We start from the raw sequence: 18,019 nt of genomic DNA, 5'->3' as shown, positions 1-18,019 counted from the left end.
AAACGCGTATCAGAGAAAAATAGTAATAAATTATTACATTTTATATTTCTTAACCAAATCTGACTGTTAAAACCTGTATTTTGGAAAGAAGACAGCAAAAGCTTACCAAATCAAGTTATTTTGGCAAAAAATTAGTATTTGGAAAGAATCCTATATATTACACCTGTTAATGTAATATGTCAGTAGGCTACTGAGCATGTAGGTGCACGTGCCCATGCAGAAATAAATCAGCTGCCACTTTTTCCAGACAGGCTTTTCAAAATGATGCCAATTTCATTTTGTGGGCTCTACATACCAGTCAAGGTAACTTCACTCCAGGGGAGTTAATGGCTTTAGGAATAAGTTCAAGCCTTCATATGAAATCTGTTGCTTAATAGTTATAGTTTGGAGACTTCTAAAGAAGTTATTTTCTATTTGAGAAACTTCAAAGATAACATCACTGCAATTTCCTTCAAGAAGGTTTTGAATAAAACTAATATAAAATAAGGAATGAGCCTTAAAATAAACACTAGGGAGTTTTTGTGAGTCTGAATGTCTATCAGTCAGTCTGGCTTTAAAATTTCTTTCTCTCAGGTTATGTTCTACTGTCAGTCTTGAATGGCTGTGCATCCTCAATGAATTCAGAAAATTAATATTCAAAGTAGAGGTGGTATTGTCAAGAGAAACGTGACTGATTATTCTCATTCTCAAAAAGTTACATGCACCTCTTACGTAGGGGCAAGAACATTAAATTCACCTGCCCAGAAGAAAAGTAGATCTACGATGTTCCTAGTTGCTGAAAGTCCACATCCCTTTGGGAAAAAAAGTGGCTAAACAGAACTGCCATTCTGATCCTCTTAAAGCACAATGGATTGATGCTGTCCTTAAGTACCGATTATAATCATTCTATGAGAGCTAAGGCATCATGTCTGAGAGGTGCAGTGTAAAATGTATCACATCCTTTCTGCTGGGAGGACTGATGACTGACAAAACTTCTGCATTGACACTCATCTGGTGTTAAAATAAAAACCCAGTTTTACAGGACACAAATCAGGTACATTTCATAATTGCTTGCCATGTATTGATTCAATCTCATCAACAGCTGAATTTCTATAACTGGAATTCATCTATACTTTCATCTCCATAATTTTATTTCATACTGAATGTCAAGGCTCTTTAGTTTCTACACATGCTTTAATTTTTAACAATTAATTTCTAATCACTATTTACTTATTTAATTCATTTATTCTTAATAATAGGATGCCCTAAAATGTCTACAGCATTTCTGTATTATCTAGAAAGGGACTAAATTTATAAATCGTAAACTACTAACATGAAGTAGACAAGCAGTACAGCCTACCCTTCACATGGAAACTCTGCAAAGATACCCTTATGTTCACTAGGTCAGTTAAAGGTCTCCCCAGTGTCCTCACAGATCCAGCAGCTGTCCACTACCAACAGAGTGCAGTGTTGGAGGGGCTACAAGAAGTGTGTAAGGGACCATATTTAACAGTTTTCACTGCTGTAACACTTACTGTTGTTTGGTTTTGAACCTCCCTCCTTCACTGCAACTGTTTTCTCCACCACAAGGTATTTTTAAATCCAAGTTGCTACAAGAGTTACTTCCTGTTGCAGTTATGAGGTTAGTAAAACAGGAACAGCAATTCAATAAGATTTCATTTTAATGACAAGTTTTCTTTGTAAAGCCAGATCACCTCTTAGTATGTAATATCATTTAATATCCATTATCCATTATAAAATTACAGAAAACAAAGGTAAACCAATGGATCATGATCATATTCCCTTCCTGCTTCACAGATGTTTTAAGGGTAATAATAAAAGGTTGTGCATGGCTGAGACACCAGACATGAAAAATCCTGTACTTAAAGACATAGAACCATCTTCATGATTTTTTCTACCTTGTAAGTAGATTAGGAATAAGGAAATAACATAGGAGAAATTCCTGACTTCAAAATCAGAGGGTGCAGTCACTGCTGCACTTCTTGCAGCAGCTTTTCAATCATAAGTGAATGTGTGTTATAGAAGGGCAGCCCATCCACTTCCATTTCTAGACTGGCAGTTTTTCCACTGCGGACCCCATGCTGCACAAGTGTTTTCAGAAGCTTTTCTTCCTTAAAAAAAAAAAAAAAATTATTAAAATCCTGAATCAGGCAAGAACGTGCATCAAGGTCTTTCTTTTAAACTTATGGAGACTCTGACCACACCTTCCAAGTTTATTTTGGATAGTAATTTGCAAACACCACCATTTAACTTGAACCAAAGAACATACTTAGCAGTTTGATCTTAGTGATTGACAAATGACTACTATTCACTGATGCTTCATGACTACTATGTAACTATTAAATGATGTTATAGTGCTCGCCACCCTCCCACAAAAAAACATGTTATGGAAACCTGAATCCTTTCTGCCTGGTTTCAAGATCCTAAATTGCACAAATCAGAATCAGAGGATACGTCATCCAACGTATCTCAAAAACTATCTGTTATTTCCCTAACAGAGCAGCTAACTGTAGATGCATTTAAAAAGAAAAAGAACAGCAGGAAAGAAGGATACATCAAGAAAAAAGGGTTACAGAGTGTACCAGAATGGGCTGCACAACTACTTTCCTTCCAACCTGGGAAGGGATTGGCGGGATTCCAACCCGCCTTTTATTCTGTGTCCTGTTTCTGCTGATTTTTATGAGAATTCTGGTTGCTTAACAGATGAGTGAAAAGGAAACCCTGAAATTCCTATTTTTTGGAATTATCTGAAATAGCATATAATTTCCTTTGTTTAGAACAGCAACCCAATTTCATGTCTATAACAGTTATTTTTTCCTGCCAAATAGTAATGTAAGCAGATAAAGCATGTTCCAAGTTGAGCTGTTAATGTACACAGAAGGAATAAAATCCTTGATTTAGAGATACAGGCCAGTTAGCATTGCAGGATAAAAGGATGGGGCAAAACCAGGTCTGGAAAAAAGAGTAATTCTATGAGCAGAGAAATTAGAAGAGTCTGGTTTCCAATAGAGTAAAAGTCCAGCAGGTTTGCTTCTAAATGTTTTTTTGAAAAGCCACAGCTTCAGTAGCAGCATTAAAAAGGGTCTCTCTTCTCTCTAGGTACTCATTTTCATGAAATTTGCCAGAATCTCAAAATTTTGAAACTTCTCCCCTTCTGTCAAATTTTGAACTTGCTGCTCAATTTCAAACAAGCTGCTTGTAGGGGATACTGACAAAAAGGCAGGTAATGTGATCACATATGCCTTTTTTTCCATGTATACGTAAATATATATGTGTGTGTGTATAGATATATATATAGAGAGAGAGAGAGAGAACACTGTGCTGCAATAACGACACATTCAATTTTTCTATGGGAATTAAGACAAAAAGCCTTTTAAGGCACCAGTGCATAAATTATCTGTTCTTTTAGTAATTTTGAGAATTCTGGAGACAGATTCAAAATGTTATTCTAGCTACTCTGCTTTTCATTTGACATTAAATGTACACATGAAAATTCTTTATACTGCCTTAGCATTTACTATAGAGAGAATTTATTTCTTTAATTTTGTTAATAAAAAGTTAAGAAGAAGGAAAAGCCTAGTCACATCCTAGCTTCCCTCCCCTGCCCACCCTGCTGTAATTTACATAATACTTTTTAAATACTCACAGACATGTCTTTTTGTTTCTGTCTTTGCTAGGAATGCCTTTTCTGGTCTTTGTTCTACTGTTTTTATTTCTATATGTGTGAGCTCCTGCTTTGATGGAAATTGCTACTAATGACAAGTAGCAATTTCCTTGACAGACAGGCCTATAGCTTGGAATTCTTTCTTGTTTGATATTTCTGCTCAATGACACCTAACAAAGTCCTTTAGCTCCTTGAAAAAAATAAACGACCAAACATTTTTTAAAGGTAAAATGTCTAATATATCCTCTTATTAAAATGCTTAGGTTTTTTTCTGGAAAGGCTTCTAAACCATACAGACTCCAATAGCTTTAGACTGGAAGTTTGACATGTATTTTACATACTATTGTATATAGTGAAAATATAAACACTTCTGGAAGAATTAAACCATACCTTGCATGGTCAATTAGTGGAGTTTTTATTACAAGCTGGCAACCTGCTTTCTGAATGCACACTATAAAGATCTGTCTCATATTTGCTGGTAATGCATCATCATTAATAAGCATAACAAGTTTAAAAAACCATCGCTTTTCTATTAAAGAAAAACTATGAACAGTTACATGGTGTCAATCTTGAGGTCACGCAACCACACTGCAATGATACAGCTATTTAGGGAAATTATTTGGATACACCGCATAAAGTGCCATTTGTCATTTATAAAATTATAAACGTACTTCAGCTTATGTAATATGAATGATCCTTCTGTAAATATAAGCATCTGACCTTTCTACATGAAAGAGATTTTTCTTGGCACTGAGACTTCCTACATGTAAAGTGGCAAATTAGTTCCCTCATGTCACAGAAGAGAAACTTGAACTGAATAAGCAAAACATCTTCCTTATTTTTGGTTGTTCCTCATAAATGTTTACACATTAGAGATCTCTGACCTGCTTACAAGGGGAAAAAAAGATGTGTTTGCTTAATATTGTAATACTGTCTGATAAATTGCATTCTACCATCAAATTTTATTGTTTCCATTTGTAAGGAGTAGGCACAATGTACACTATGCTTCCTCAGTTCTAAAGTGGTGCAATTCACTCACAGATCTCTGTTTAGCAAGTAATTATGTTGGGGAGGAGCAAAAAAGATTCAAATTAATAGCAAAAGAACTTGATAATTTGTTCTTTATTCAGGAAAACTCCCTTGTGAATGACAAAACTAACGAAGAATTCTAAAACAAATGTCAGATCTTTATATATTGTTCATTTATATAGAAATTCATATTCTTATACGTTATAGTTCCAAAATAAGTATTATACAGTTCATTTTTAACATTAATAATGACTTCAGTAATAAAACAACTGACTAATACATTAATCTGGTTGTGAGATGCAAGAAAATGCAGAATGTAGGATGTTGTGTTTGCTTATAAAATGAATTAATATATTCCTCTACAGTCACCTCACTATAAAAGCACTAGCAAGATTGAAAAGTCAAATCAATATTGTACTAATTGACATAATCATGACTCAGTTCAACAGCTGCAAGGTAAGTAAAGATTGTTTAGATCAAATTGTTTTTTTCTAATCAAGTTCACAGCACAGAACAAATGCCTCTTGGTATCCCTTATTAAAATATATGTTATATATTATATAAAAGATATATAAATAAAATAATCTATAATAATATATATATTATTTATAATAATACTATAATAATATATAAATAAAAGAATAATCTATGACTTTAGAACACTTATGTTGTTGAGTGGGAATGGAGGGCTCCACAATTCTCGATTTTGTTGCAATGCAATCCTAATAATGCTTAAAAATTAATGAGGCTGCAAAGAAATAACCTTTGTATTTCTCGGTAAGTCTTTGTCATTTACTAATCATCACCTATCAGTTTCATAGAAGGAATGCCGTTTTTAGAAGAAAAATAAAATACATTATAAGAAAGCTGAGTGGGACTTCGGGACTCACTCAAATGTCTTCCTTCCAGTTATGCTTGGGTTTTTTCTTCCACAAACAGATGAATATAAACATTGAGATGGATATGGTAGTGCTTTTTATCTTACCAGAGTAATCATTACAGCATTAAAAGAAACTGCATTGGGCAGAAACTAGCCACGGAAACCATAAATGGCCTTGTTTATTTTTTATACTAATGGAGTATGTGAACGCTAATGTGTTCAAGCTCAGGAAATCTCCTGCAGTGTTTACTGTTCCGTGATTTATAATTAAAGGTATCATATCCTCTTGTCAGATAATTTGTCATTCTCTTTCTTCCCACAAAACTGTTTTCATTAATTTTATGTGAATAGATTTTATTATTGAACTTTCAATAGCTCTTCCAATTATTGGATCACTATCAACATTGCCATCTGGATAATTTAGTAAAACAAAAGCAAGAAGGATTTCATGTATATGATATCACTTTTAAGTACAATATCTCATTACCAAGAATTGTGATCACTCCAATTTTTAGGGTACATTAATATAAGGGGAAATGAAGTACATGTAACAGGAAAAAACCTGAAAAGTGAAAAGTAGTTAATCTTTAATTTTGGACCTGAAAGGTGCCATATGTTTTGTTAAGTCAAAGGGTAAGTACTTATGGCTGTGCTAAAAGTTGGGATCCGTTTCACTGATATATGCTTTATATAAGGAATCAAACCAGCAACAATTAAAAAAGAGTGCTTTTTCCACAAAGTTAAGCTGTGAAAATACTACAAGACTAAATGGAGACCAAAAGATCAAAAGCTTCACAAATAGCTTTGATAATCATGAAGATTAAGTGTCTTCCTGGGTATTAATCAGAGTGGCCTACTTCAGCCTCTGGCTTTTGACTCCCTGATGCTGCGGCAGGAAGAGGGTAGTTCCATAAATGTCTTATTCTTCTCTCCACCCTAAACATCTGCTAGCGGGCTGTCAGTGACAGGAGACTGAGCTACACGGACCTCTGATCTGAACTAGCATGGAAGGTCATATGCTTTTAGACTTTTATGTAAAAAAGCAGACAAAAATCTAATCTGCTTTAAGCACAAGTAAACTTTGTTTATATACTAAATTTCAATGCAAAATTTTGCAGATCTCCAAATTGAACTTAATTAGCAGGCATCACCATAAAAACCGCTCAATTTTTAGCAACGTAATCATATTTAGGAGGGAGGTAAGGCTGTATTTCAAGATAGAAGATGCTGGCACTGCATTTCTTAAGAAATTGGTGAAACTTTGGAATTCTTTATTTTGAACCCTTCAAATTTTTAAACTGGTTTTGTCCAACCACTCATAGAACTCACTAGCTGGTGTGTGCAGAGGAAACAGAGTCACATACTTCAAAGTGAATTTTATGCTGGTGAAAGGAGTCTGGCAGTCACTGAAACTGACACATTTTTTTATATAAGAACAGACTATTTTAGCAGACAGAATTTCTTGCATTGCCCATTAAATTGCACCACAGTTCCATGCTTGAAGTCACACCACAAGGCATAAGTTCATTTTTGAGGATTTTTATGTTCATTCTGCCTTGAATCCTTTACAGACTATTCTGCTTACAGTGTGGATGCTTGTTAACAATGAATCCCCAAAAGCCACCAAGAGACAAGTAATGACCTCTAAGCTACTGAATTGGGCGGGGTAAGATTTAGTGGCTGGTAACTGATTCCACCGACATGTCACAAGGAAGTCTCGGCTCACTGGCTCTACAGAAATTACCTTGGTAACAGATGGAAGTGCAGATAGCCAGACCATCTTCTTAGATAACTGTGGAAACCCAACAGCTTTCCTCAGATAGCGATCATGTATGTCACAAGTGCTGAGAATATACAGAGCACAAGCAATGGCATAGCCTCCCCAGTTTGAGACCCCTGCAAAAGAAAGTCACCATGAAACCAAACTGTAAAAAAAAAAAAAAGTAAAATAATAGTTATGGTAAATATAGCTAACCTCCATAAGTCATTAAGCACTGAGTCTCCAGCAGAGATGGTGAAATGGAACTGGGGTATAAATTAACTGTTGATGTTAATTTGGAAGTTATTTCAGAAATACATAATCACTTAAGATATTAAAATGTTTTCATTTAGCATGTTGTAGACCAGTATTTCACACAGAATTTCTGCAAGTTTCCCTTTAGCTTAGCTTGTGGTTCATTTTTCCAACAAAACCAAAACCTCAAATGGACATGGTCTATAAAACAATTCCACTTGGCTTAATGTGAAACCCATGGACTTTGGAGAGCCACGTTAGACCTCAGTGTCTTTTAACTTTTAAGTGCACAGAGGTAAGAGGCTTTCTGATAAAGTATCATAAACCATGCAATTTTTTTGCTGATGTTAGATTTTATAATGGAACACTGTAACAGTTTAGAGAATTCCCTTCTGATCAGAAATGATGACTGATTAAAGGATTCAGCTATTTCATGACATATGAAGCCATGGTGAAACTAATTGTCTTGATCATGTGTCTTTGGAGTAAGTGTAATATACAGAAAGATATTCGATGGAGTGAGCATCCATAAATTTTCAGTATGCTGTGGTCAAATCAGTCTATACTATCTTTTAGTATAGCTTCTCTGTTAAGGTTACATTGGAGAATGCTAGATTTGAAATTTGCTGTGAGAAGTTATCACTTGTACCTGGCACCTTTGCCAGAGATGTAGAGTAGCCAAGTTTTCAAAAAGTGTAGAAATGGTTTTAGTGCATGGAGTTTTCCCCAGTTAAACATGTCCAAACACATTCGCCTCCACACTTGTCTTTGCAGGTTCTCAGTGTGGCAGCTGCTTTCAAAGTAAAAATCACCACAACTTCCAAAACAGCCACTGCAGGTCATATGTGTATATATATAGCCATAAGAAGTTGATATAATTATCACCTCAATCCCATCTCTCCCCAACAATTTAGTCTTTTAGTATCAGCAGTGTTAGAAAGCTAGACACTCTCCTCTTTTTTTTCAGGTATCTGGGAGCCACTTGCACTGAGCTTACGTATAACAGGGAGCACTCAGTTCATAAATTGGTCCTTGCGGAATAGCTCTCTTTCACGATGCATTTTATTTAATGCTGATCAAAACGTTACGGTAGAAAGCATTTTCTTATATAGCAATCAACTTTTTTGTTATATTCAAATTTAGATTGTAGAGATGTCCTGGAGTAGCTGTTGAAAAGATTTATCACCTTCTCATGTAAGAGCAGCAACATTGATTTAGGACTGATGGGGTCACAGTCACAGAAGTTGATCAATTATACTGCAAATTCGTATGCGCATAGATGGTTTTTTTATTTTCAAACACACTACTGTTCTGCAGTCTTCCTTGGTATTTCATTTTAGGCGTGATTTTTCAAGAATATTCAGGAGTTGCATAACTATTTCCAATTAAGTGCTCTTTCTTGACTGAATATCCTGTTTTCAGTTACTCCTGCTGGAGCTGTAGTTGATTAACTATTCAGCAAACTGACATAATAGAGACAGATTTGTTTGTTAATGATGGCTTGGCCATATAAAGAAAGGCTCATACAGATTACTTGGTAACATAGATGCTTTCTTTTCAGTTCTCTGCTCAGACATCAATATTCCTCCTCCCACAAAAAATCTCTTACCAGCTACAATAGTAAAATCAGCTTCAACATCACAAGCTATAACATCTCCATTTTTTATGTACTTCTTTACAGCATCTTTTACTTTGCCCATTCCTAATTCATTTCCTCCATCTCCAACACCTTTATTAGAAGAGGAAAAGAGCAAATGAGTATGAAACCAGCATATATATAGCAATCCATTTATAACTATCCAGTATTTCCCAAGAGTCCCCGTGACAGTTCATATCTCCATATAAGACGCTTTGTCAAGATGTCTAAAACCAGAAGGTATAAAGAAGTAGCTGAAAGCATCACTTTATTACATGCTAACTTGTAAGTATACAGAATATATTCTATACCAGTGCAGGGAAAAGAAAATGAATTTATCAGATGGTCATGAAGAGCAGAAAGAATTAAGGTAGTAAACTTACTGCTTATGGAAGGCCTTAAACAAGTATTCTAGATAATGCATTAAATAAATTAGTAGAAACAGAGAAAAAAAGATAGAAAATGAGTCCAAAATGAAGCTGAAAAATTAACCTTGGATTGTATGATAAAGCAAGCATAGAAAACTTTCACTTGTTGTGAGTTCATTTCTACTAATGAAAAGTAGAAATTATTGCAGAAAGTAATGCAAAATGTATGTAATGATTTTGGAAGAAGTAAGACTTACTGTACTGGCAATCTGTTTTATACAGATTACTGTCATTATGCTACAGTGTACAAAGAGCCCAATCCTGTGTACTGTTACTGTTTTCATTTCTTCTACTTATGACAAAAATAAAGTCTTTCTCTCTCTCTCTTTTTTTTTTTTTTGAAATGTTCATACATTCTGGATGGAGCCTGGATTTTTGTTGGTCAAATAGAAACACTGTATATTTGTCTTTCAAAAAATCAAGAATATCAATGATTGCAGTAAAATCAACGGGACCTATTTCAGAAAAAACCTGGGCTGCCCTATGTCTGGGATATAAAATTCAAGTGTCATTCAGAGACTTGGAGATAAGGATAACACATAAACTAACACCTTATGTGAATACTGGATTGTGCTTTTAGGAAGCTTATCAAATTTGTCTCTTATTAGTGTGGTGTATAAAGATGCAACAAAATCAATTTATTTAAACAGAAATTAATATTTTTCTTTTACCTGTTAGTTTAAATGGCTTCTTCTTAAGTTTGAACATTTTTATAGAAAAATACTAGTTAATGGTTGTGAAACAGAATGTTCATTTGCAGTACAGTTAAAAGCGCCAAATCCTCATTGAATTTGAAGTGTGACAAATGCGTAGCATGTGTTACAGGAGAGAAATTACAGTATTTATAATTTACATTTTAAGCACTGAACATTGATAAAAATTAACATTTTTTGTAACTACATAAATATTTCATTTAGATCTGTACTGAATTTCTTCTGTAAGTGAAATTCAAAGCTATATCTCAGCAGCAATTTTGTCTCTAGCTGCTAAAGTCTAACTGTTCAAAGCTCAGTATAGCTGAGTGACATGACTTACATGTAAGGATTGTAAAGGCTAAATCTCAAGAAACTTTTTACAAACCAGGAATAATCTGCTGATGAACATATCAAGCTTAGGACATATTTTTCTTCTTACTTACAGAAGTACAAACAGTACTTACTGTTTTGCCATTAAATATATAATCCTTCTTTCTCAGAATTGTTTCCCTTAATATGGTACTCACCTTTATTTCAGCATGGGGATTTAATGGTGCTTTCTGAAATCTGTTTGTTGATAATACTGTACAAATAGCTAATGACATAATCATGGTGCCTCCATCATCATATATAGATATGATAGTTATTGCTGGTTTTTAAGAACCCACACTGAACACTTTGATTTTTCTTATATTCAAAATCTGAAATTTTGCTGTTGATATTCTTTAAAAAGGCTAAAAAGAACTGTCCTTTAAACATCCTTCAAAGGTCACATACAGTTTCTTTAATAGTGAAACATACTAATCCGTTGCTTTTGTCAGCCTTAGTTTGCTTTTTCTTGTCTTTGTGGGACTTCTGTCTCTAGGATGGTTATGCAGTTAGTAGATCTACTGCTTTAGATGCATCCTATTAGCATCACATTGAGAGGAAAAGACTATCTATTTTTTCTTCTTCTACACTTTTAACAGAAGACTACACGTCACTGTAGAATTTCCAAAGTGAGATTCACCCAACAAGACACAGTCATCTACAGGAGCGGGTCCATCAGACTTCTTTTTAAGTCAGCAGAGAGAAACAGACCCTTCAGACATGTAATTCATCTTTTCCTAAGGCTGACTTCTCAAATATAGATGCCTGAAACCAGACAAGATGAATCCACTTCTCGTAAAGGCCTGAGTCCTTTACAGACAGAGGAAAAATAGATAGTTCCGGCAGATTTTATATGTAAGTTTTCACTGACTACATTAGTTTCTGACACTACATTAATGAAATATGTGGAAAACTTCAGCCTTCTGTGCTAAATATCATTTGTATGAAAGAGGAAGCGAGTGTAACCACATTTTTTCCTGTAGTACTTTCAAAAACTTTTCACTAGCTCCTAAAAAGATAGCATATAGCTGTGTCAATACTATGATGGCTGAAAAAATTAGTATGTGAGTTTGGTAACTTCTCTCAGTCTTTTATTTCAATCTTTTCTGGAAATGAGTCCTTTTACCCTCAATCTTTCATGTCTTCTTATTTCGTATATTCCAGAAGGTCACTGCTCATCACTCCACCATTTTTTATGACATTGATATTCATAACATTATAGGTATTGTTTCTGATTTGTCTGTGGTCAAGCTCCTAGATCAGATTTTTATATAACACTAATGTTATTTTAAATGCCAGATTTGACAGTGATTAACATGGAACTAACGTTCTAATATTTCCGTTGTCCAACTACTAAAACAGTGCTTCTTGCAGGTGAGCACACTATATAAACACTTCTGTAATACTGAAAACTTTACCTTTTTATTATTCTTTCCTATTCTACACAGCTATCCAACTACTCCACTCAAATGAGTGTTGTACAATATTTGCATTGAACTTGGAACTAGATATACACCTCCAAATTCCTATTTAACACAAAAAGAGTCAAAGATAGCCTTACTAGAAAAGTTTATCATAATCAGAAGCAATACATTATCATCATAAGAGACAACATGCAAAGGCCATAGCCCAGATTAGTTGCCTATTATGCTAGACTTTGCATAAATACATTGAAAAAGCCAACACGCATCCCAAAGAAATTTTAATCAAATTAAAAGTCACACACAAAAGTTCGTGTGATAAGCAATAGAAGGAATGCAAACTGAAGGTAAGAGGCATTTTAACTAGGGAAGGAAAGAAACAATTTTTCTATAGTTATTCACTTAGTTATCCAGTGTACAACATAGATGTGCACAAATTCCACAGGAGATCAGAGCAGATACCTTCACTGCCTTTTGAAGCTTGTAACTAGTTAAATCTTTTTCTATGTAAACACATATTCAGAAAAAATTCATGACAGTGAGGCACAGTGATTCTGGACAACTGCTTCTTTCCCTCGTATTTACAAAATCTTGGTATTTTTAATTAATAACATTTCATAGTGTATTTGAATAGCCAGATACTGTTTAAAACGCACCAGATACTGCTGAACAGATTCAGATTCCCACCATGCAGAACACTCCAAACTCCCCCAAATCAATAATATATTTTAAGCTGCTTTGGAGAGATATTTTAAGAGATTAGGATGTTTTTATTAACAGAACTGAGACCAAGTCTTTGTATCAATAATCTAAAATCAGGGACTAGGGAACTGAAGTTAACAGCAGCACATATGGCCGGGAGGCACTGCTGCTGAACAGCTTCATGAAGAGAGGTTATTATCCTCTCACTCAGTCAATCCTTAGCTTCTCTGCTGAGATTGCCAACAGAATGCTATCTACAGTGCCTGTTTTTTGGATGTTGAAAGTTACTCCTTAGGAACTGGACCAAAATTAGCATTCAATCTAAATAAAATATACTGCAAGTTTTAAGATAATACCAAAAATGCCAGGGAACTCTTTTGCTACACAGCTTTAAAATAAGATTCCACTACATTGAAAGAGACTATGCATTATCTCTGCAGGAGCTCTCAAAATTCTGTGAAAACATTTGAAAAACATCATTACTGAGAAGTCAAAGTTCCAGTGCATTTGGTAATACTTAGGAATGGGTCTCCAACACTGCAAACAGAAAAATAGCTAGATCAGCAGACATGTTGTAATGTGCCTGAAATCAGTCTGGCAAGGAGGCTTATTTCTAATTCCATTTAACGTGCTTAGAAACATTATGTAGCTCCCAGTTTTGTTTTGGGCCACATAATGCAGCAGAAAGCATCTGATTGCACAAGGATGTTGTATAACAAGAATGTTATATCTACCTGGGAATCCTTTATCTGTGACATATATATTTATAAATACAAATACAACCAGGTTTTCAGGAAAAAAAGGACTGTCAAAGGAGGAAAGGAGCACCATGTTGACAAAAGCACTGTTCAAACATATAAGTTGATGCTGATGTAGTTTTAACAGGTATGACAACACACTCATTTAAAGTTTATAAAAAATAAAAAAATTATATTTTGCCAGAGAAGGGCCTATTATACTAAATGCAAATATACAATCCCTACTCAAAAGAATGTACTGTTGAAAGGCAATATAACCCCAGGAGGTCGAAGGAGGTGATCTTGCCCCTCTACTCAGCCCTGCTGAGGCCTCACCTGGAGTACTGGGTCCAGTTCTGGGCTCCCCAGTACAAGAGAGACATGGCACTCCTGGAGAGAGTCCAGCGGAGGGCTACAAAGAGGATGAGGGGACTGGAGCATCTCTCCTATGAAGAAAGGCTGAGAGAGCTGGGCCTGTTCAGCCTGGAGAAGAGAAGACTGAGAGGGGATCTCATCAACGTGTACAAGTATCTGAAGGGGGAGTGTCAAGAGGATGAGGCCAGCCTCTTCTCCGTGGTGCCCAGCAACAGGACAAGAGGCAACGGGCAGAAACTGAACCACAGGAAGTTCCATCTGAACCTGAGAAAAATCTTCTTCACTGAGAGGGTGACAGAGCACTGGAAGAGGTTGCCCAGAGAGGTAGTGGAGTCTCCTTCCCTGGAGATATTCAAAACCCGTCTGGATGTGATCCTGGGCAATATGCTCTAGGTGACCCTGCTTGAGCAGGGAGGTTGGACTAGATGATCTCCAGAGGTCCCTTCCAACCTAAACGATTCTGTGATTCTGTAACCTAAGATTCTGTCTAGGCAGCTGCTTTAACACAGGTACAACAATCATTAAAATCACTATAATGTTTTAATGTGTAATGTTTCCATTCAATAGGTGCTTGCTTTATATGCTGCCTTTCATACATAAAATATAGAAAGGAGTTTAATGTCAGTGTCAAAACTGCATTTTAGGGAGTGAGTACCTATATGTACACTTACATGTAGACAATACATATATTTGGGCTAGCTTTTTTTGGCCTTAAAATAACTCTAAAGTCAACTCCTTCATTTTCTTTGGCTGCTCTTTCATAGAAACCTGTAATTTTTTTCTAGCAACTGTCTCTTTAAATTCAACAAAGACAAGCAGCTGTAGCCCTAAAGCAGTTATTTAGCACCTGACTTCTCCTCAATTTCACTTCCACAAAGAATTTCCATTTTTCGTTTCTCTTGCTGCTGAGAAGATAACACAAACTCTCACCTACCTGTTGTTGCAACTCCGGGAATGGTTTTTGCAGCTAAAAATAGTTCATCTATGGGATCCACTAGATGTTTAATATTAACTTTCCTGGCATTGTAATAATTGCCATCAGCAGCCATCCCAGCACGCTCTATTGCTATCAGGTGATCAAATCTGGTCAGAGACGGAGTGAAAAATTAGTTAAAAGAGAGGAGTCAAAGCTTTCACTCTTAAATAATGAAGTCTGCTGTTGTTTGCCTTTCCTGTTGTACTGCTTTCTGTCTTCTGATCATTTGAGAGCTAAGGTAGAACTTGGACACTTTTTATTATTGTTATTTATTCCTGAATGTAGCTTTCTGTAGTTTATTTTCAAATGTTAGTCTAGTTTCTTTATAACTTTGATGCAATTCCTTCAAATTGCAGCTGCTCCCAATAAACAGAGAAGTTCCTGCCCCCTCAGCAGTCTTTTAGGTTGGCTATCTGGCCTTGCTCTGTTTCATGTTAAAATAGGTACTTTTCCATTCAGGATGCTGCTCTCCATGAATAAGCATTCAAACAAAACAAAAAAAATCAGTTTAATAACTATTTAAATCCACATTAGTGTTAATACGATCTCTGCTTAAAGTATGTTGCTTGGAAAGTGTTCGTTTGCATCTAGTTAGGAATTTTTTGGTGTTTGCCTTTGGCTTTGGGGTGTTCTGAGTTTTTTTTTCTTTGGTTAGTCTATGACTACTTTGCTAGTTATGAAAGTATACAGAAGTACTGCAGATGTGTTATGTTTTAAGTAGAACTTCAGTTTTCAGTTCTGGCACTGTATGTTAGATTTAATATACAATGCTTCCATTTGTTGAATTTTACTGACAAGAGGTTACTAATTCTGCTGAATTACTTAATGCTTTTGTGGGTGGATATCTATTATGACCAAAGAGCCCTTAAGCAGTTGTCTACTCTAAAGAAAATGTCATCTTAGCTTTTGAAGACTGTTGAATCAACTGAAATAGAAAACAGCTGTAAATATATTGTGCATAACTGTAAAAAAAACTTTTTAAAACAACACATAAAAATTGAAGATAATTTCATACTGAAATTAAAGCTAACCTGTAGAGAGAAATAGGAATGGAATAAATTGACAAAGCAACTACTAGGATTTTTTCTTTCTTTTTATTAAAGAGAACTGTCCAATAGGTGCTTATTTAAAGGAAATGTAAATTGCTGACCAAGTAATGACATGTGTCTACAACTTTTTAGAAACCCCTCTAGTGCATTAACCTTAACACACTTGCTTAAACCTGAAGTTTTGCCCAACATTGTGCATTCAACAATGTATATGCAAACAATTCAAACTGATGTTCAAAAGTGCATGCATAGTTCTGCAACTTTGGCCATCTCCAGACTGTAGGACAATCACCTATAGAGTATTAAAAACACTTTGAGATTTTGTTACACTGGCTCCAGTCTGATAACTGAGGAATGTGATCTAACTTAGTAAATCTCACCGAATTGTGTTTCTTTGTGTGTACGTGGTTTGTTTTTTTTATACTTTAAAAGTACATAATCCCAGAATAACATAGAATTCTATACTTTTTCAATACCAGCACTTCACTTTGAATTCTGTTCCACTCATTCCAGATTTTACATTTTTCAAGGATTTGCTTGCAACCATTATATCTTCTTGGAATATTGTTTTTCTTTTTATTATAACTTCACATAGTAGAGCTGTTGCCTGCTCTTAAAAACAAATAAACATTACCTAGGTCTTCCACGATTCCCGTTCTTGCACAAAAACATCAAAGCTGAATCTCTACTTTCCTTTTGATAACTCAATAGAGGGATAGGTCTCTTCAGGATTCCTAGAGGAAACAAAAAGACAATTTGAATACCATGTATCATTTTTGGTGTGTGTTTGGTGGTGTCGGTTTTCCTTTTTTTGTTGTTTTGTTTTAAGGAAGAACAGTTAGTATACAGACATTGAGTACTTACTATTCTGTTCCTGATAAACTCCCTGCATGCTTACTTTGAGCTAAACTAGTTTATAGGTTAGTACTGGTAAATGGGACCTTGGGATAAAAAGACATGTCTATCAGAACAAGAACAGCCATCCAGAGGTCATCACAAACGGCTAATCCAGAATCACTACCAGATATGCAAGCCCTAAAGTGACGCCAGCTGGATTTTAACAAAATAATCACATCATAACAACGCTGATACTTAGAGGATGAACACTTGTTTTTCATGCTTTGGTAAAATCCTGAACTAATCTAAAGTGACATTACACTAAAGGAAACATTGGCTCAGATTTAGCAAGATAAAACTGAAAAACTGTGTTCCTTGCATAACTGTATGTCTTACCTAATTGAATAGCTTCTTCCATAATCTTCTTATTCAGATTCAGGGCTCTCTGATCTGTTACTATGGCAACATCTTTTTCCAAAGCCTGCAACATGGCTGCAATAGCAAAGGCTCCTGGGGGCCCATCATTCTCTTCGGGTGGCTCGTAAGTGAAGTTGGTAGGAAATCCAGTTGTTATCAGCACTGATCGAGCATGGGAAATGGACAGGCAAGACTTCAGCAGCTCATCCTGGTGGTGTAAATGAATGATACCCCTGTCTCCTAGAAAAGTATTTTTAAAGAAACTTTTTTTAGAGAGAGCAATACACCTCAATGTATTGTTCTCCTTTGAAGTTTCTGTCTGGGTGAATCTGCATACCTTAATGACCTAAAATGGGTGGTGGGGCTGGGGGGAGGAAATAATAATTCCTGGTCAAGCCAGGAATCGGACTCATTTTCTCAGGAAAGCTGGGAAAGTGTAAGATACGAGTTATAAAGCTAATGGGCTGCGCTTCCAGGTTAAGAATTTTGGTTAACTGGATATTGATTATTACTATACTACCATTTCTAGGTATTGGTGTAATTTACTTTATTTTTAAGAGCTTACTGAAGATTGTTTCTCTTCCTTTTACCCTCTCTTCCTCTGACCTGTGGTCATAATTGTGCTAGACAATTGTCTAGCTACTCAAGCTAGACAGCTTTCCATATTTTACAGAAGTTTCAGTGCTGACTCAAATGAGCAGTCTTATGTTGTCTCTATTTAACTTTATTCCCTAATGGAAGGGCCAATTCCCAAATAAATTCAACTTAATAAAATGATTAACCACAGAAG

The 18,019-nt window shown here is 35.4% G+C and overlaps 1 protein-coding gene and 1 long non-coding RNA gene across 33 annotated transcripts in view; one reads left to right on the top strand and one right to left on the bottom strand.

The window, feature by feature from the left end:
- Window positions 1–26: 26 nt before the first annotated feature.
- The window catches only part of DGLUCY (D-glutamate cyclase), a 50,591-nt gene continuing 32,598 nt past the window's right edge, over window positions 27–18,019 (bottom strand). For 19 of the 29 annotated variants that reach the window (XM_068946811.1, XM_068946812.1, XM_068946818.1 and 16 more), the window contains 6 exons: window positions 17,209–17,469; window positions 16,610–16,709; window positions 14,885–15,033; window positions 9,197–9,316; window positions 7,318–7,469; window positions 1,116–2,111 (listed from right to left, as the gene is read on the bottom strand). In XM_068946811.1, coding sequence (XP_068802912.1) covers window positions 1,968–2,111; window positions 7,318–7,469; window positions 9,197–9,316; window positions 14,885–15,033; window positions 16,610–16,709; window positions 17,209–17,469 — 926 coding nt within the window. In that variant the 3' untranslated portion in view covers window positions 1,116–1,967. Of the gene's footprint in view, window positions 2,112–7,317; window positions 7,470–9,196; window positions 9,317–14,884; window positions 15,034–16,609; window positions 16,710–17,208; window positions 17,470–18,019 lie in introns of all 29 variants that reach the window. The other 10 variants (XM_068946831.1, XM_068946809.1, XM_068946829.1 and 7 more) reach the window with 5 other exon arrangements.
- Window positions 15,040–18,019, top strand: part of LOC138067511 (uncharacterized) — a 33,614-nt gene continuing 30,634 nt past the window's right edge. For all 4 annotated transcript variants that reach the window (XR_011141616.1, XR_011141615.1, XR_011141617.1 and 1 more), the window contains exon 1: window positions 15,040–15,164. This is a non-coding gene — a long non-coding RNA (uncharacterized lncRNA). The remainder of the gene's footprint in view (window positions 15,165–18,019) is intronic.

The sequence above is a fragment of the Struthio camelus genome, chromosome 5, assembly GCF_040807025.1.
Source record: "Struthio camelus isolate bStrCam1 chromosome 5, bStrCam1.hap1, whole genome shotgun sequence".
In the NCBI taxonomy this organism is placed as follows: Eukaryota; Metazoa; Chordata; class Aves; order Struthioniformes; family Struthionidae; genus Struthio; species Struthio camelus.
Note: the sequence above shows the minus strand (reverse complement) of the source record. Positions and strands in the feature narration are given on the sequence as shown.